The sequence below is a fragment of the Periplaneta americana genome, chromosome 2, assembly GCF_040183065.1.
Source record: "Periplaneta americana isolate PAMFEO1 chromosome 2, P.americana_PAMFEO1_priV1, whole genome shotgun sequence".
Classification (NCBI taxonomy): domain Eukaryota; kingdom Metazoa; phylum Arthropoda; class Insecta; order Blattodea; family Blattidae; genus Periplaneta; species Periplaneta americana.
In genome coordinates this window covers 7,120,291-7,139,960 of record NC_091118.1, presented here as the reverse complement: position 1 = coordinate 7,139,960, position 19,670 = coordinate 7,120,291, and the positions used below count along the sequence as shown (strand labels likewise).

At 37.6% G+C, this 19,670-nt stretch overlaps 1 protein-coding gene across 1 annotated transcript in view; it reads left to right on the top strand.

Moving 5' to 3' along the window:
* Window positions 1-18,299, top strand: part of LOC138712340 (golgin subfamily A member 6-like protein 1) — a 37,278-nt gene extending 18,979 nt beyond the window's left edge. Inside the window, exons 8-15 of the mRNA XM_069843997.1 lie at window positions 4,475-4,549; window positions 7,836-7,910; window positions 8,114-8,185; window positions 8,463-8,528; window positions 10,022-10,096; window positions 10,326-10,415; window positions 16,114-16,188; window positions 17,562-18,299. Coding sequence (XP_069700098.1) covers window positions 4,475-4,549; window positions 7,836-7,910; window positions 8,114-8,185; window positions 8,463-8,528; window positions 10,022-10,096; window positions 10,326-10,415; window positions 16,114-16,188; window positions 17,562-17,978 — 945 coding nt within the window. The 3' untranslated portion in view covers window positions 17,979-18,299. The remainder of the gene's footprint in view (window positions 1-4,474; window positions 4,550-7,835; window positions 7,911-8,113; window positions 8,186-8,462; window positions 8,529-10,021; window positions 10,097-10,325; window positions 10,416-16,113; window positions 16,189-17,561) is intronic.
* The last annotated feature ends 1,371 nt before the right edge of the window (window positions 18,300-19,670 follow it).

Below are 19,670 nucleotides of genomic sequence, written 5' to 3'. Positions count from 1 at the left end.
TACTATGACTGCTACTACTATTACTACTACTACTACTACTGCTGCTGCTGCTGCATCTGCTGCAAATAGCATTGTTAATAATACTGCTACCAGTGTCATTACTACCGCCACTACTATCACTGTTAGTACCACTGCTACACTGCTCGGTCGATATAGTAGGAAGTCATTGTTCATCTACCCGGATCAAGTCCCCTGCTATCAGCAAGCTTTATCTTTAGGTAGAAAGTGGTATTCAATCTATAGTACACGTATCCCCAGGGGTATGTATAGTTGTCTCAAGGAGTACGAATCCCACTGATTAGGTATGTAAAAATGCTGACATTTATTTTATTATACTTGTTGATAATTATTGCGTTATATTATAGTTTCATTTGCAATATCAACTCTTGTTTTTCCTTGCTTGAATAACATTTTACGTAAATCATCACTATTGTTATCGCTTGAGTACTATTGTATAATAATAATAATAATAATAATAATAATAATAATAATAATAATAATAATAATAATAATACAACATCAATCATAGTATATTGTTAATTCTTGCATAATTGCAATTCAGTTGGGGGGTAAAAATATATTCTGGGGGTACTTTAGCAAGAGATAGAGTAAGAAAGTCAAGGAAGAGTAGTAATGCATAGCAAAAAGTCGATGATACGGGAATGGCTATTTAAGAATTGTTAGTTCATTATAAAAGCGAATATGATACAACGTTAATACAGTTTTATTTCCTAGAATGTATAATATACAGAAAATAAAATAATAAGTGAACGAATGAATATATGAGTAAAGAATGAGTGCTGAATAAATAAAAAAAATATATATATAACATAATAAGTAAGTCGATAGGTAAAGAAAGGAGGGAATGAGTGACTGACAGTGAGTCAGTGAGTGAGTGAGTGAAGTTATGAAGAAAGGAAAGGAGCAGTGGCGGTTCCTCGGGGGAGGGAAGGGAGGAACGTCCTCCTCACATTTTCTTCTTTTGAAAGTAAATACCAAATAAAACATGTGCCTTGAAATTCGAGGAAGATTCGATAATTTTTAAGTTCACAGCTATAAGAAAAACTCGGTTGATCGAGTTTTAAACGACGCGCGCTCATGTGCTGTAGAAAACCGTGAAAAGGATGCGAGATTTTCTGTGTGGAGGAAAGGCACTGCATTCCTCCTCTACTGCAGTTAACACACATAGACAACAGCGCACTAGCGGCCAGAGAAAGAAGCAGAGTTTTAAAGCGAGTAAGTGAACGGAGAGGGAGGAGATCCTCCTCTGAATCAGTCATGGGCGGGAAATAGAAACCGACTGGTCGTGCAGCAAGCTCGCTACCGCTGCCACCTACCGATGCAGCATTCAACCGGACTATAACACATCTAGGAGGAGACACAACAAAAACAGTTTTAACGCAACGCTATGAAAGACACCATGTAAACTTTTTTTTAATTATAAATCAAAAATATTATTCATTGCACTTTATATAGGCTACTATTCATGGTTTGAAACTTTCGTGGATATTTGAAAGTTAAAGTCGGGTTTATGTAAAACAAAGAGGAAGTAGTTTCACGTAGTTGGCCCCTGAAATTCACTTCTATTCATTGTTTACTAGACAGGGCAACAGCCAAGTTGTCAGTTTTGTACAAATATATTTGAAACTGAAAGTAGGTACTCCAAACTACATCATTTTTAACATAAAAAATTAATCGGCCACCGGCAGGTTTGAACAATAATGATAGTATGACTTTACAAGAACTGACATTCTTCAAAAGCATGTGATACTGAACTTGTAAAATGTACATGTGGCAACACAGACCACGTGGGTGGGTGCAGTGTTCTCGCTTTCCTCAGATTATTTCCCATTCCCAATTCCATTTCCGTAAAACGGTTCCGGTTACGAGTTAGTAGCTAGTCTCTTCCAACACGTGTGATGCTGTAGTGTGCTCGAAAAATGAAACGAGGTTGTGAATTTCCTTGTAATTGTTAATTTGCGTAATTATTCAACAATGAATGGAAGTGAAAACATAATATATTTTGGACAATTTAGGAAACTCAGTTTACAAGAACAGATTATTACTATACAAAAGAGAAGGCCAACCCTAACACTATCTGGTCTTACATGTATGCATGTAGGCTAATTTGTAGGATGTTTCTCTCAAGAAGGTGTCATTTAGTGCTGTTAACTTCTTTCCTCCTCTTAAGAAATATGCAGGAGCCGCCACTGGAAAGGAGGAATGAAAGAATGAATGACTGGATGAATGAACGGATTAATAAAGAAAAATGAACATATTACCTTACTCTCACCAGCAATATCCATAATATTTCCGCCGTTTTCAAGGCGTTGAATAATATTCACTTTATCAGAAATACTCAGAGGTGAACGTGTTTGTGACATGATGCCTTACCGGTATGCGGGGACCTGTATTCTCGTCACAACAGACCACGTTGCTACTATCGGTATTATGCTAGTGCTATTACCACTTTTATTACTACCAGTGCTACAACCATTATAAGGTCCACGCCTGTGGAGGAACGGTCAGCGCGTCTGGCCCGAAACCAGGTGGCCCGGGTTCGAATCCCGGTCGGGGCAAGTTACCTGGTTGAGGTTTTTTCCGGGGTTTTCCCTCAACCCAATATGAGCAAATGCTGGGTAACTTTCGGTGCTGGACCCCGGACTCATTTCACCGGCATTATCACCTTCATTTCATTCAGACGCTAAATAACCTAGATGTTGATACAGCGTCGTAAAATAACCCAATAAAATAAATAAAAAAATCATTATAAGTACTACTGCTACTGTTAGTGTTATTGTTGGCACTGCTACTGCCACTCTGCTAGTACTAGTACAGTAAGTTATAACAGTACTACAACTACTTCTGTTACTTGTAGTGCTACTGTAACTATTACACACATCACTGCCCTTATCGCTACTGTTACTGTTATTGACATTACTGCAGTTATTGTTACTGTTACTACTGCTTACATTATTATAGGTACAGCTACTATTATTACTACTTATATTACCGTAATTATTCCTACTATTACTACTACTGCTATTACTGTAGTTAACCCTACTATTATTACTACTTAGATTACCGTAGTTATCCCTACTATTATTACTACTGATATTACCGTAGTTATCCCTACTATTACTACTACTGCTATTACTGTAGTTAACCCTACTATTATTACTACTTATATTACCGTAGTTATCCCTACTATTATTACTACTGATATTGTAGTTATTCCTACTATTAGTACTACTGCTATTACTGTAGTTAACCCTATTATTATTACTACTTATATTACCGTAATTATCCCTACTATTATTACTACTGATATTGTAGTTATTCCTACTATTACTACTACTACTATTACTGTAGTTAACCCTACTATTATTACTACTTATATTACCGTAGTTATCCCTACTATTATTACTACTGATATTGTAGTTATTCCTACTATTACTACTACTACTATTACTGTAGTTAACCCTACTATTATTACTACTTATATTACCGTAGTTATCCCTACTATTATTACTACTGATATTGTAGTTATTCCTACTATTACTACTACTGCTATTACTGTAGTTAACCCTACTATTATTACTACTTATATTACCGTAGTTATCCCTACTATTATTACTACTGATATTGTAGTTATTCCTACTATTAGTACTACTGCTATTACTGTAGTTAACCCTATTATTATTACTACTTATATTACCGTAGTTATCCCTACTATTATTACTACTGATATTGTAGTTATTCCTACTATTACTACTACTACTATTACTGTAGTTAACCCTACTATTATTACTACTTATATTACCGTAGTTGTCCCTACTATTATTACTACTGATATTGTAGTTATTCCTACTATTACTACTGCTGCTATTACTGTAGTTAACCCTACTATTATTACTAATATTACTGTAGTTATCCCTACTGTTACTACTACTGATATTACTATAGTTATTGCTACTATTACTACTACTGATATTACTTTATTTAAATTAAAGAAGTACCTAATTTCTCACGCCTTCTATTCTGTAGGTGAATTCATGACATTCAACAACGCTTCATGAAATTGATACTAAAACTTTGTGTTGTACTAGTAGACTATATTGTAAATCTCGTCCGTATATATTTGATCTAGACTGTGACTATAAATTAAGACTTTATAATAGTATTAAGTTTTTGGACTTGCTCCATATTCTAGCTGTAAAGCAATGTATGAATACCATGGAATGTTAATAAGTACAATACAATGCAATACAATACAATACAATATCGTTGCTGTTTCTACAAATGGCATCACTATGTTCATTGCTGTTACATTTTTATGCGCATCTTTATAGTAGGCTTAGATATTTGCATTTGTTTATTGTGTTATTCTGTCCTAGTACATTATCGGAAACTTCTTTCTGTCAAAGTGGAACCCAGCTGAATAAAAACTGGTCTGAAACCGCCTTTATTACAGTTACAGGACGAAATATTCCAGCAGCTGATACAGGAACACGAGCAGGAGAAAAAGTTGTGGCTCCAGAAGGAAAAAGTAAGTGATGAGAAGTTACCATGGTTACAATTGAGGCGGTAGGCGGGAAAAGGACCATAAGAAAAAGTCATGTTTCGAGAAAACAATAATTGAAAGGTTTATTTATATGTCATTGCGATTGAGATGAACTTTTATCAAGTTAACAATTTTCATACTATTACAATAATATTTGTCTGGAAAGTTTTGTTAGTATTGTTCATAAAAATATATTTTATTGAACAATTTTTAGGTCCTTTTTTCAGAGAACAAATTTATTTTATCAAAGTATTTTCAATATGATTATATTTTAGCAGAAATTTAATATCAGCATTGAACAGTGAACATTACAGATGCTTACAATTTCATAATCATTTTAGTAAAATTAAATTTCTTACATATATCTCATAGTTACGTCACAAATTGTACCGAATACGTAAGAATCAAGAATATCTATTGGGAACAGAATACAGACTACAGGTTATTTAGTATTAATCTAGAATGGATTCACACTCAGTGCAGTTTACAATTTATTTATTTATTTATTTATTTATTTATTTATTTATTTATTTATTTATTTATTTATTTATTTATTTATTTATTTATTTATTTATTTATTTAACCTGGTAGAGATAAGGCCATCAGGCCTTGTCTTCCCCTCTACCAGGGGATTACAACTACAATATTAAGACTACAATTACAATTATAATTACAAGTAATATTAAATTTACAAATGCAATAAAAGTCAAAGTACTAAAAGATTAACAGACTAATAAAAGCTAGACACTTCATTGTAAAAATTAAGAAGAGAGAAATTGTTTTTATTAACTAAGTAAAAATTAAACCCACTCTACGCAGTTAGAAAATGCTTAATAAGTTTTCTCTTGAACGCTACTAAATTCCGACAGTCTCTGATGTCACTGGGAAGGGTATTCCACAAGCGCGAAAGCGAGATTGTGTATGATGATGAATACGATGATGTCTTATGTGTTTGTATGGCTAGTATGCGGCTATTTTGCGTGCGTGTGAAGAGATTATGATATGATGACAGGTAACTGAAACGGGAGGCAAGGTAGGTAGATGTAGAGGTGTGAAGAACTTGGAAAAGGAGAACAAGAGAATGAAAATTTCTACGTTCGTTAAACCGTAGCCAATTTAGAGTTTGGAACACATCCTGGATAGACTCACACTCACTTTGAGAGTAATCTTCATTGATGTTTTCTCCCAATTCAACTTTGTTCTCTTCAATAATGTTGTCAAGCCAACTGTTTGAAATATTTGAAATATGTATTGTACTTCACATTCAGTTTTTCACCAAAGTTTTCTTTGTAATAATCACAGAATAACCCAATATTTATGTTTGGGTTAGTGGACAATAGTGGATCTTGCTATGTGGAATGGATTGTAGGTGTGACTGCAGTAAGTCCCATTATATTTTTGTTCATTTTATGTGATCTGTTTTCATGAGAATCCCTTATTCCTCAAATGTTTCATCTTTTAAAATTTCCCTTGTATTCATTTCAGTTTTTTGGCAGAAATTTTTTAGATTCCCAAAATCATTTGGCAACACACCTCTTGCTGAACACCCACTCGACTCTGAGAATATGACCATGTATTTTCACGACTTGCTTTTGGAATTTAAATTACTTATATAACTAGTAGATTTTTTCGTAACAAGTCTTGCACTGTAGCATCCTGCAGTAACTTTGTTTGCCCACTGTAAAACATTTCGAATAGTGTTCCTGTTCATCAGCAGTGAACTTGGAGAAACATTCCTTCTGGCAGCAGAGGTAATGGGTGCAAAAACTTATCTTCAACAATAGTACCTTTCGAAGTTACATACGTTGTATCATGTGGTTTATTCATTTTTCTGTCTTCTCGTTTTAAGTTCATTTTCATGTCCTGTCTCCTCTTTTTCGTTTATGTTCATTTCTCTCCATTTTGAAACAATTCAGATCGCACACAGATCACAACTGCTACACACAACACAATTATACTGGGTGTTCAGTTCAAAGTGTGTCATGGCTCACTCTATGCCGTCATGTGGCTAGCCCATGAGCCTAGAGAATTTAATCTTCCTACACTTCCGCAGAGGTGTATTACTTATGTGCCAGAGAAGTTGCCTAGTAAGTACGGCGTTCATTCAGAAGAGTACTTACCGATACGTACGGTAACGCCGGTAGTGGCAGGAATGTGAACTGTTTCGAAACATGTACTAAGGTGAGTTTTTCTTACTGTCGGGATATGGGGAGAGGGTTAAGACGATTACTTCGTATTTGTTGACATTAACTTCGACTGTCAACATGGACACGGAGCATTTGATTTGTATTGTGGATTGTTGCCGTACACAATCGATGATAACAAATACCCTGCGTGCGACTTGGCCGCGCAAAACACAGTCCGAAAGAGGTTATGGTAGCACACAGACCGTACAGACCGCCATCTGTTGCTACGACGTTCAAGTTATACCGTACACGTTCTCAAGTTCAGATTGAACGCCTTGATTAATAGGCAACTTCTCTGACCCAAAAGCTGAAACTCGCTTCAAATCGCTGACTCATCAACAGCGACGTCATGACACACTTTCAATGAGCACCCAGTACTGCTTGCAGTGCTGACTGTGTTGATGTCTGCCGCATTCCACAACTACGCAAAGTGCATGGGTTCATTCAATTAGCTACCCTGCCCTCTGTTTACAATGTATTGCAACGAAACTATGTAAGCAAGTGGATTGTAAACATTCTCCCGAAAAAGGGCCTATAGACCCATGGACCCTTTTTTTCGGCCACCGCCTCAATTATCAGAGGCAATCCTGAGCCCCTTTCATTCAATTCGTAGATATGATTTTGGTGCTGGTGATTTTAACACAGCATAATCATCTGCATCATCATTATGAGGAGTCGTGCTAAAGATGTTGCTTTGCTAATTGTTCAGTATGCAGTGTTTTGTACTATACGGAAGTGTTACCTAATAATTCGGCCTATATAACTTTGTCAAAGCTCACATCGTGTCTCTCTCTGCAAGTTAAAACTTTAGTTTATTTTCAAAGATATAAGTACTTTTATCCTCTAGGCATGTGGTATGGGAAGATATCGATGTTTCATCCTGTAATGGTCCATATTTGCAAAAGTTTAAAGTCCTCCCACGATACATTTTTCATACAGGTCATACCGGTACTCACTTTATAGTAGATTTCTTTTCATTTGTTTATTGTGTCTGTTACTCTCTATTAGTTCATAATCAGACACGTATTTCTGTCAAACTGAAACCCAGCTGAGTGACAGCTAGTCTGAACCCGCCTTTGTTACAGTTACAGGACGAAAAAATCAAACAGCTGACGCAGGAACACGAGGAGGAGAAAAAGTCGTGGCTACAGGAGGAAGAAGTAAGTGATGAGCTGTTAACAGGGTTACACTTATCAGAGACAATCCTGAGCCGCGATCATTCAATGCGTAGTTGTGCTGTTAACACTGCATAATCATCAGCATCATCATTATGATAGTTGTCACTTCGCCTTCATGAAATCTTGTACTTATACTCAAACTATCACAACGCTGATCTTCCGCTGAAACAGTTTTTTTGTTACAGTTTAAACAAAGAAAGCTGGAAAGGCTGGAATATGATTTGATAGAGTACGAGTATCGGCTGCAATGCAAAATAGTAAGTGATGGTGTTGCCATGGTTACATTTACCAAAGTGATTCCTTGAGATCCAGTCAGTAATTAAGTTACATAATTAAGTACAATTTGTTTTACTGCATAGTAATGTGTGACAGAGGTGATCTTATTTGAAATATAGGCTACTATATCATCATTATTACCAAAATCACCATCACCATCTGTATCGTAGTCATCATTGTTTCCTGTTTCTTGTTACACCATTATACTTTTAGACGATGTAACTTGGCTTCTTCTGAATCAGTTCGTTTTGATTACAGTGTATAGAGGAAGATCTGGCAAATCTCAGAGATGAACTGGAAGGGAAGCGACGCCAGCAGGAAGCGGTAAGTGATGAGCTGTTACCATGGTTACAGTTAGGGGAGGGTTTCCGTTGAATGCATTCAGTGACTGCACACATAGTTTTGTGTGCTGAGTAGATGAACTCCAACTTCATTTCCTGCATTATTTTCATTATCGTCGTTATAGTTGTTTTCCCTATGAATCTTATGAATAACTGAGGAAGAAAATGTGGGGGGGGGAGTGGGGGGAAAAGCTGAAAGGATCTAGAGTACTGGTCCTTGTTCATAGCAGTCATAGGTTTCTTTTCTGTATGAATCCCATGAACAATTGAGAAAGAAAAAGTGGGGGGGGGGGGAGAAATCTAAAAGGAACAAGAGTGCTGGTCCTTTTTCATAGCAGTTGTAGCAGAATGTTTGGATATTTAATGAATTTCATCAGCAACGAAAGAACTGCAAACAACAAATCTCTGAAGAATGTTAAGTCGGCACAAATTTTGTTCTTCATTCGTGCGGCTTGGTTGAAATAGAAGGAGTGAAGTAAATTGATCCAAGCTATGACTTTCTACAACTCCTGCTACAGGCACTTCGAAACGCAGAGAGTGCAGGTATTAAATTCCAGTGAGTTGGAGGACATTAGGAAAAGTCTTTCGACGTGAGAAGCTACTTCATGATGTTTCCAGTGTAAGTTGTACTGATGCAAATAAGCCTACCAGTGTCATTTGTACTGCTAGTGATATTACAACCCCTTAGCACTGTCACTTGTACTGCTAATGTTATTACTACTGAATCAATCATTACTGCTACTGTCAATTGTACTGTTAATGTTACTAGTACTGACATTACTGCCACTGTTACTTGTAGTACTACTCTTACTACTAATATTACTCCCATTGCTGATAATTCTAAGGCTCATTATGGAAATCCATGTCATCACAACAATGGCCTTAACACTGTAGGAAAGCGTGAAGAAAACCATAGCCAGGATGGTAGCCTCAATTTAGCCTCATTTACATTGACTTCTGGAAAAAAAATTGTGCCTTCGTTGGAGAAGTTGCTTGATGTTGATATGAGGATCGAGAACCATGCCTTGAGTCGAGTCCAGTGCCGGAAATCTACGTGATTAAAGGATAGGATCCTGCTAACAGAACGATAGTGTGCCTACTTGAAGTGCCTGAGTGGTCTGCTGATACAGATGAACTGGACTGGGTCTTACGTGAAAACCTCTGTCTAAACATTAAACGTTGGCAGCTGTTGTCTGTATTCCGAATGATGTACCATATCAGTGGCGATATTCCTAAAGTTTAACAACCAGTTCTCTCATGTGTACCTGCGTTAAGTATATGCGGTATATGTCCATGGTAATTGCAAATATTACCAACAAATAATATAACAACCGGCTCAAACGAACCGGTGCGAACCGGCTGAATATCACCGCTGCATATACCGAGCAATCAGTTTCTTTCCTTCATGTAATTCGCTGTTTGAATTAAACGTCACCTAACTGAACTTTCTGTAATCTAGAATTGTTTTTATTACAGAGATACGAGAAAGAGTTGCATATCCTCAGAAAAGATTTGGAATCTGAGCGAGGGATGTGGCACCAGCTGCAAGAAGTAAGTGTGAGCTGTTACCATGGTTACAGATAAGAGGGAGTGTACGAGCTTCATTCAGTTACAGCATAGGGTATTTCTGTGTTGAGCATGGCTGCATATCAAATAATAATAATAATTATTATAGTAATAATAATAATAATAATATAATCAGCATGGTAATCATGTTTCTAGTCAATTTACCACACATCCACCTGAGCTTCCTCTGAACCAGATTTGTTTTTAATTGCAGAGTAAAGAGGAAGAACTTGAACTCCTGAGAGCAGAACTGGAAGCGATGGAGGAGGAATTGAAGAAGATGGCAGAGGGCCAGAAGACAGCAGTAAGTGTGAGCTGTTGCCATGGTTACAGTTAATGAGCAATGATTGATACAAACTGGTACAACACAGATTGCGATCAGCTGCCGTTGGCAGGCAAATTTAATTTCAGTTTTCAGAATAGAACTGCCACCACTACAACTATCACTATTACTGTCACTGTTAGTACCACTGTTACACGGTTGCACTTGACATTAATTATTATTTTGTTAGGGCAAACTCAGAGTAAAAATTCCGACAATATTCAGCTCTAAGAAGTTGCTTACTTCATACACGATAATACCGCTAATTTATAACTGCAAAGTAGGCAACTGGTAGCATAGGCTACGCCAAATCTTTGCACAAACACTTCAGAAAGAGATTAAGATGTGAAGACAGTCACGTGATCTACCCCTATCGAATGGTGAAACAATGCGAAACCCTTAGTAAGTTTGTCAACTCGTCTTCCTAGCATATGAAATACATACTTTTCTGGGATTCGCCCGCCTCATCCCTTAGCCATGGCTGCAATGTGTGTAAGTGAGAGAGTAACTTTTCTTATCTTTCTAAAATTGTGTAACCCGATTACAATTGCGGCCAGTCTGCAGTTCAGTTGCAGTTTCTTTACTGAGTTTCTAGATATAACTTGTCTGTTTAGTTTGCTAAAGAAAAAAATCAGATTTCTATGGCCTATGACAAAAAGCGAAAACTCCATTATGTCATAGGCTTATGAGAATTTTAGAAGTAAACTCGGTGAAACGTTTGGATTTAAATTGAACGATCGTGGAGAAGTGCTTGCACTTAATTCGGAGCATGTGAATGCACTCACATGTTTAAAATCATGGATGAAGCAGTATTAACTAGGTGAGCCTTCATACTTTTTTATTTTGCTTATCTCAAAAATTCGCGGAGAAACTGACACAATAAATTACAAGCCTACATAATAAATATGTTAGTAAATAACTAAAATAGTATTGTTTTGTAATACAACGATACAGTATTTACATAAGCTTATATATGCGTACTACATTTTATACTTATGCTTATGATCAAACACAAATTAATTTAACAATAATTTTGTATTACAGTGTATTAATTTTTTTTTTCAAACCGACCAAAACTCAATTAATCGATTAAATTCAAATCGTTAATGGATTAAATACATATTTCAATCGATTGACAGGACTAATTAAAATTGTCTATGTTCTGTTATCTTCCTCTGCCCTAAATTTCTCTCCCGTTCACCATTTCCTCCAGTGCATCTTTCAGTAGGCAGTTTCTTCTCAGCTAGTGACCCAGCCAATTCCTTTTCCTCTTTCTGATCAGTTTCAGCATCATTCTTTCTTCACCCACTCTTTCCAACACAGCCTAATTCTTATTCTGTCTGTCCATTTCACACGCTCCATTCTTCTCCACATCCACATTTCAAATGCTTCCATTCGCTCCTCTTCAGTTCGTCGTAATGTCCATGTTTCAGGCCAACAAAGTTCGAAACTCCACACAAAGCACTTCACTAGTGTCTTCCTTATTTCTTTTTCCAGAGTCCCGCAGCTCATGTTACTGCTTATAGCACACCCCAAGTATTGAAGCTGTCCACTTGCTCTACCGTCTCAGTTCGTTTTCGCATGTAGGCAGGGCTGCATATTTCAATGACTCTTTCCTGACTATCATGTAAAATGTGAACCATTAGAACGCAACTGTCTCGAAGCAAATTCCATATCCATCTCTGACTGTGATAATTGTTTTGAAATTCTTCCTGAAAATACTCAATTAGCTGTTGTTTAAAATTGTGTAGGCCTAAACTCAACTGCATGTCCACAGACACAAACTCAGGACTTGTTATATCATGCGGTACGACGTTAAATTTTTCTTGACTTCTTCCATGTTTATCCTTCACGTTTCTTTTGTGATGTGATTTCGACTAGATATAAAGTTTGCTTGTATGTAAATGCGTTGATTTTATCTGTATGTTAACAGTTTGGCCATGCAAACTAATAGCCTGTTTAAAGTGTTCAATTGTCACCAGGGAAGGCCAATTTAAGAAGCCAAAGATAATAATTGGAATATAGATTGCCATATTCCGATTTCTTGTCTTTCAAGTAGGCTTCACTTTGGTAGGTTATTTTACGACGCTTTATCAACATCTTACGCTATTTAGCGTCTGAATGAGATGAAGGTGATAATGCCGGTGAAGTGAGTCCAAGTTCCAACACCGAAAGTACCCAACATTTGCTCATATTGGGTAGAGGGAAAAGCCCGGAAAAAACCTCAAACCGGTAAATTGCCCCGACCGGGAATCGAACCCGAGTCACCTGGTTTCGCGGATAGACGCGCTAACCGTTACTCCACAGTTGTGGACTTCCAGTAGGCCCTATAATTAGGCTACGTTAGAAGTTAATTGTATTCACAGGTTTTGAGTAAAATTATGATTTTTTTTACAGTAGTTTGTTTTTTCGAATAAGGTTAACTACCCTCTCGGTATGGTAGTTGGGTGTCGCAAACAAATTCTTGCCCAAAAGTTAGTCTCGCCTTTAAGAAGTTCTGGTCTCATTGGTCTAGATTGGGCCATTTATTTTCGGGCTTTTCATGGGAATCTGAATTACATATCTGTTGGGTAGATGATCCGCGGTCTATTTCTTTAGGGCTTATAATCAAAATTCAGATCATGTTTGGGAACGGTAATGGATCTGTGACGCATTTCTGAACACCTCATACGAAAATGCAGATTATGTTGTGGCAATTTCTCTCAGATGTCATCATAACATTTGTTTAAAAACCTTACGAAAAGCATTAGGCCTACTTAGGATGAGGGTTTACATGACGTAAAAGCTTCCACCTGAGCATTATTCGTAGCCGCTGGCAGCTGTTGCCTGTATTCCCGACGCTGTACAGCTGTCAAAAGAAAAAGTGGCCGCTCTCCTGTATCAAAGTTCCCTTCGGGTATCTTCGCTACAATTCGGAGACAGGCGATGTTACATGTTGTTGGACCACGTTGCCTGATATCTACAGTTATAATTGAAGTATACTGTGTGTTATTCGATAGCATAATGGTAGCATTCAGGCGTCTTATTCATGAGGTCCTGCGTTCGACTACAACCTCGTGCTTTTTATGTCCTTTTTTGTTCTGTTTTTGAGAGAGACAAACTAGACATAATGGCTCCTTTTTCTTTTATGATTATTTTAGTAATTAACATCAGGTTCATTAATATATTATGCCATGACTTTATCATTATCATTATGATATTGTGGCTGCAAATGGAAAGAAAAAAGATTTTATTCTCAATAAAATATCTTTCGTGGCATAAACATAACAAATTTACTGGCGTCGGCCTTAAAATATTCAAACAATTAAGCGTTCAAAAAACAAAACAAAAAGCCACAATTCAATATTTAGTCTATCTTCCTCTTATCTCGATCATCTTGCAGTCGAGTGGGCATGGAATTGACTAGTCTTTGCAAATAGCGACTGTTCTTAGACACGATATTCCAGGCATTCTGAACATACACACATAAATGTTCTGTCCATGGGCAGGTCTTTAACTGCAAACCCAGCAATCTCCAATCTTTCCTATTTTCTGCCTTCCTCTTAGTCTCCGCATATGATCCACATATCCTAATGTCGTCCATTATTCTTTTCAACCAGAGACCCAACCAATTCCTTTTTCTCTTTCTAATCATTTTCAGCATCATTCTTTCTTCACTCACTTTTTCAAACACAATTTTATTTCTTATTCTGCCTGTCCACTTTACACGCACCGTTCTTCTCCACATCCACATTTCAAATGCTTCAATTCGTTTCTCTTCATTTCGTCGTAATGTCCATGTTCCTTCCCCATACAATGCCACACTCCACACAAAGCACTTCACTAGTCTCTTCCTTAGTTCTTTTTCCAGAGGTCCGCAGAAGATCCTTCTTCTTCTATTAAAAGCTTCCTTTGTTCATGTTTGCAGTTTTCTTAGGAAGGATAGGCCTAAATGCGGTAACATCCCGTTGCTTTCCGCACACCACAATCTCTTTCGCATTTTATTAAATTCCAAGGGGCCCAAGCGTGGAGATGAGGAGAGTGGATTTGACTAATTGGGCCCTCCGGACTTCACCGAAAGTCACGGCAAGGGTTAAATATTAATTCTATCAGGATGTTTGACCCGGTCAGAGACCGGGAAATCTCAATTAGCCTTTGCCCGCCGCATCCTGGACTAGCTTCTACGAATCATCAGAAGATCTTAGAGTGTGATTGGGCCAATTTTTCCAAAAATGTTTCCACACTTTTGCTCTCGTAGCTCAGCGGACGAACGTCGGAATTTAGATGTCAACGTCTCAGGTTCAATTCCTCGTTACTCCTTTTCATTTTATTGTGGTTCAATTGTATGTAATAATACAAAAAGAAAAACTAATACCAGTATTATGCAACTGGATTTTTCCAAACCTAATATTAAATTTATGTTATTTATATCGCTAAAGAACGATTACAATATAAATAACTTGAATATTATTTATACAGTCTCACTAAAGAACGATAACAGAATATAAATGATAAATATCGGTTTGTTTAATTAATATATTGCGAAAGAACAATAACAATATAAATAACTTGAATATTGTTTTATAATGCTAATGAAGGAAAACAGAATATAAATGATAACTTGAATATTATTTAAATCGCTAAAGAACGATAACAATATAAAAAACCTGAATATTATTCATATCGGAATTTCACAGATTTATTACAGATGTATTTAAGGAATTGTAGAAGAATAGTAATTAGTAACAGTGTCCTATTTATTCTTCTTGGAGCCAAATTTGTAACTTTTAAAAGTGTGGTTACTATGTTGAAGTGTATGTGTTGTAACGGATGCTTGATTTGTTATGTATGTGAGTCAGTTATGGGATGCTTAATGTCGTCGCAATGTCGTAATTATAGTTTGATTGTGTCTGTGTGACTATTGTGTATTAATTTATGATGTATGGTACGGAAAGCTGCATATTTGTGTTATAGAAGTGTTAGGTATGTGTGTTGTTAATGTTTTTGTATGTTTCAAATTGATACCTGATATTTATTTTGCAATCGCAATGCCTAATTTACGGATTGTTTATGTTTTGTTTACATCGCGTAAGCTAATTTAATTTTCTTTTCCATTTCTCTTTATGCTTATCTTTTTTGTGTATAAAACTATAGCCCTAACATACATATGTAAAATACGGCTAACCCCCATTGGAAATACAATAATAATTATTATTCATATCGTTATAATACGATAACAGAATACAAATGATGACCTGAATTTTGTTCATATCTCTAAAGAACGATAACAAAATATAAATAACGTGATATCCATAAAGAACGATAACTGGATATAAATGATAATTTGAATATCATTTACATCGCTAAAGAAAGATTAAAAAATAAAATGAAAACTTGAAGAAGGCCCGAACACACGACCTTTGAATTATTAAACAAGCACTCTACCACTGGTCCACGAGGCGTAGATATGGAACACTTTCATAGTTCCGGAACTGCTTGTACAAGCACATACATCGTGTAACATCGCCGCGACCCGAAGTGGACTTTGAAAATATTCGCTGTTCACGAGTGCGGCCACTTTTTTTTTTGACAGCTGTACATCGGGCCATCAGCTACATTCATTCGTGAAAGCTGTAGCTTCAAGTCAGATTGTCACCTAACCAGCTGAGCTTCCTCTAATTCAGAATTATTATTGTTACAGGCAAGCAAGCAACCGACGACAAGCCTCAAACGATATCTACTGCCCAAAATAATGAAGAGGCGCCAGCAGGAAGCAGTAAGTACGACCTGTTGCCATGGTTACAGTTAAACAGCAATGACGGACACTGTCAACACTACCACTAATACAGTAGAACCCCGATTATTCGCCTCCTCGGATAACTGAAAACTAGGCTAACACGGACATAAAAATGTTGTTGAAAAATGTTGCAGTATCATTAAACATCTTACAGAGGAAAACACTTTTACACTATTTTTGCAGGAAATAATTTACAGTATTGTACTGAGCATTATTTCTGTACCTGGCTATATAGCCGTTAAATTAAAATTAAATTAAAAGTGAAAAAATACTGCACTGTAACAAAAACCGAGTCACTATACCCAACCAATTCCTTTTTCTCTTTCTGATCAGATTCACCATCTGCTATCACTATTACCGACATTATTATGTCTAGGATCACAATAACTGACAATACTGTAGTTGTGTACTGTCACTACTACTGACATTACTGTAGTTATGGCTACTGTCACTACTACTGACATTATTGTAGTTATGGCTACTGCCACTACTACTGACATTACTGTAGTTATACTACTGTCACTACTACTGACATTATAGTATTTATGCTACTGTCACTACTACTGACATTATTGTAGTTATGGCTACTGTCACTACTACTGACATTACTGTAGATATGGCTACTGTCACTACTACTGACATTGTAGTTATGCTACTGTCACTACTACTGACATTACTGTAGGTATGGCTACTGTCACTACTACTGACATTATTGCTGTTATGGCTACTGTCACTACTACTGACATTACTGTAGTTATGTTACTGTCACTACTACTGACACTATTGTAGTTATGCTACTGTCACTGCTACTGACATTATTGTAGTTATGGCTACTGTCACTACTACTGACATTATTGTAGTTATGGCTACTGTCACTACTAATGACATTACTGTAGTTATGGCTACTGTCACTACTACTGACATTACTATAGTTATGGATACTGTTACTAGTACTGACTATTGTAGTTATGCTACTGTCCCTACTACTCGCATTACTGTAGTTATGGCTAATGTTGCTACTACTGACATTGTAGTCATTCTACTGTCACTACTACTGACATTGCTGTAGTCATGGCTACTGTCACTACTACTGACATTATTGTAGTTATGGCTACTGTCACTACTACTGATATTATTGTAGTTATGGCTACTGTCACTACTACTGACATTATTGTAGTAATGGCTACTGTCACTACTACTGACATTACTGTAGTTATGCCTACTGTCACTACTGCTGACATTACCGTAGTTATGGCTACTGTCACTACTACTGCCATCAGCTTCACTCAGCCTAGTGAACTGTCACCTAGCTGGCTGAGCTTCTTCTCACCAGATTGATTTGTCTGCTGCAGAAGCTCAGAGCTGCGGCTGAGGTCGGGCCCAGCCTGGAGCAGGACAGCCAAGGCTGGACTGAGCTACACCGGGCAGCGGAGCGGGGGGACACACACAGGGTGCAGCTGCTCCTGGATGCAGGCAGCCTGGTGAACGCCGTGGATCATGCTGGCTACACTCCCTTGTGGCTGGCAGCATGTGCAGGCCGCCAGGATGCGTGCAGGGCGCTGCTGGCTGCCGGGGCGCGGCCCAACGAGCCTGATGCAGACCAGTGGACTGCACTGCACTGTGCAGCATGGCGTGGCCACGCCCCAGTGGTGCAGCTGCTGTTGCAGCATGGCGCTGAGCGGGGGGCGAGGGATAAGAGGGGACGGACGGCCCTGGACCTGGTGCGTCATCGGGGGCGCACAGCAGTGGCGGCCATGCTGCAGGGCTGAGCAGGCGCAGTGCTGCCAACACGACAGCATTACCTTTATATCACAGTAACCAGCGGGAATGTGTTGTGTTGGCATCACTGCCCTGCGTGTAATGCTGTTACTTCATTGCTCTAGGCTGTCGTTATTCTCGTGTGGTGTGGTTTAGTTGTGGTTGGAGCTTGACACGCCACTGATACCTTGCGAATATTATTATTATTATTATTATTATTATTATTATTATTATTATTATTATTATTATTATTATTATCAATATGCCTATTGAATTATCTTTGCATTTATTGTTCAAATTACTGTACAAAATATTCAAATAAAAATATTTGAAAATTGTTTATGTTGGTGTCACTGTCGGTTTAAATCATACAAGATTCTTGTTATTGTGTGACTGTGAAACGCCATTGATCCTTCATCTCATCTGGGCTATTTCAAGCACAGTAAGTATGTCGCCTGACACTGTTCGATGACCTTGATACGCCACTGACTGCCTCTAATATTCCTGCTGCTCACATTCACATCAATACTACGTTCATTTTTATGCCTAGGCCTATATTTATTCACAATATCTATGTGAACGAAAGCATTTCCGTTGGCATCACTGTTGCTCAACCAATCTACATTCACGCCTAGAAAGTTGTCCTAATTATGTTCATATAGTACGCCACTGATAACTCGAAAAACTTAAGCAGGGTTTACGGTCATGTACGCTGTGATCGCCATACTTATATCGAAAGAGATAAGTGTCAAATTAAACAGTTAGGCCTAACTTATTTATATCTCAGATAGACTATGAGAGGAAAGCTTGCCTACAATCATTAGGCCTAGATCTAGCCTAGGTACACAAAATATGCGTAGGCCTGTAGGTAACACCCTTCAGTACGGTATCAGACATTTACAATTAGTACAGACGGCATCGGACATCCCTGACATATTTTTCGCCATTCAGTGACTCTACATAGCCTACATAATTAACGTCAGTCACAAATGACCCGGAGTTATTCTTTCAACTCGCCTCCAGTGCCGACGTCAGTATGCGGTACTGACGTTAGTTTCCCTCTCTACTTTTGTTTTCGTGTACCCCTCAATCGGTGTGGGCCTGCATTACACCAGAATGAATCTGGAAATGTAAAATGACGACCTGCAAGAAATTTAGTCCACCAGCAAGTTCAGGCCTACTCGCGAAATATTAGGCCTACGTTAGATATAGACCTACCTAGCTTATATATACTTTCGATTCAATGTCCAGTTTGTAATTTGGTAGGCCTGCAACTTGTGGTCTGTGTTATCTCACTAAAGACTCCGATTTCTTATGGCTTTTATAAAACCCGTAGGTTCATTGCCGCCCTCAGATAAGCCCGCAATCGGTCCCTATCCTGAGCAAAATTAATCCAGTTCCTACCATAATATCCCACCTCCCTCACATATATTTTAATATTATCCTCCCATCTACACCTTGGCCTAACCAAAGTTCTTCTCCGCCCAGGTGTCCCAACTAACACTCTATATGCATTTCTGTATTCACTCGTATGTGCTACATGCCCTGCCCATCTCAAACGTCTGGATTTAATGTTCCTAATTATGTCAGGTGAAGAATACAATGCGTGCAGTTCTGTGTTGTGTAACTTTCTCCATTCTCCTGTAACTTCATCCCTCTTAGCCCCAAATATTTTATTTACAATTTCGACCAGTGTATGGGAC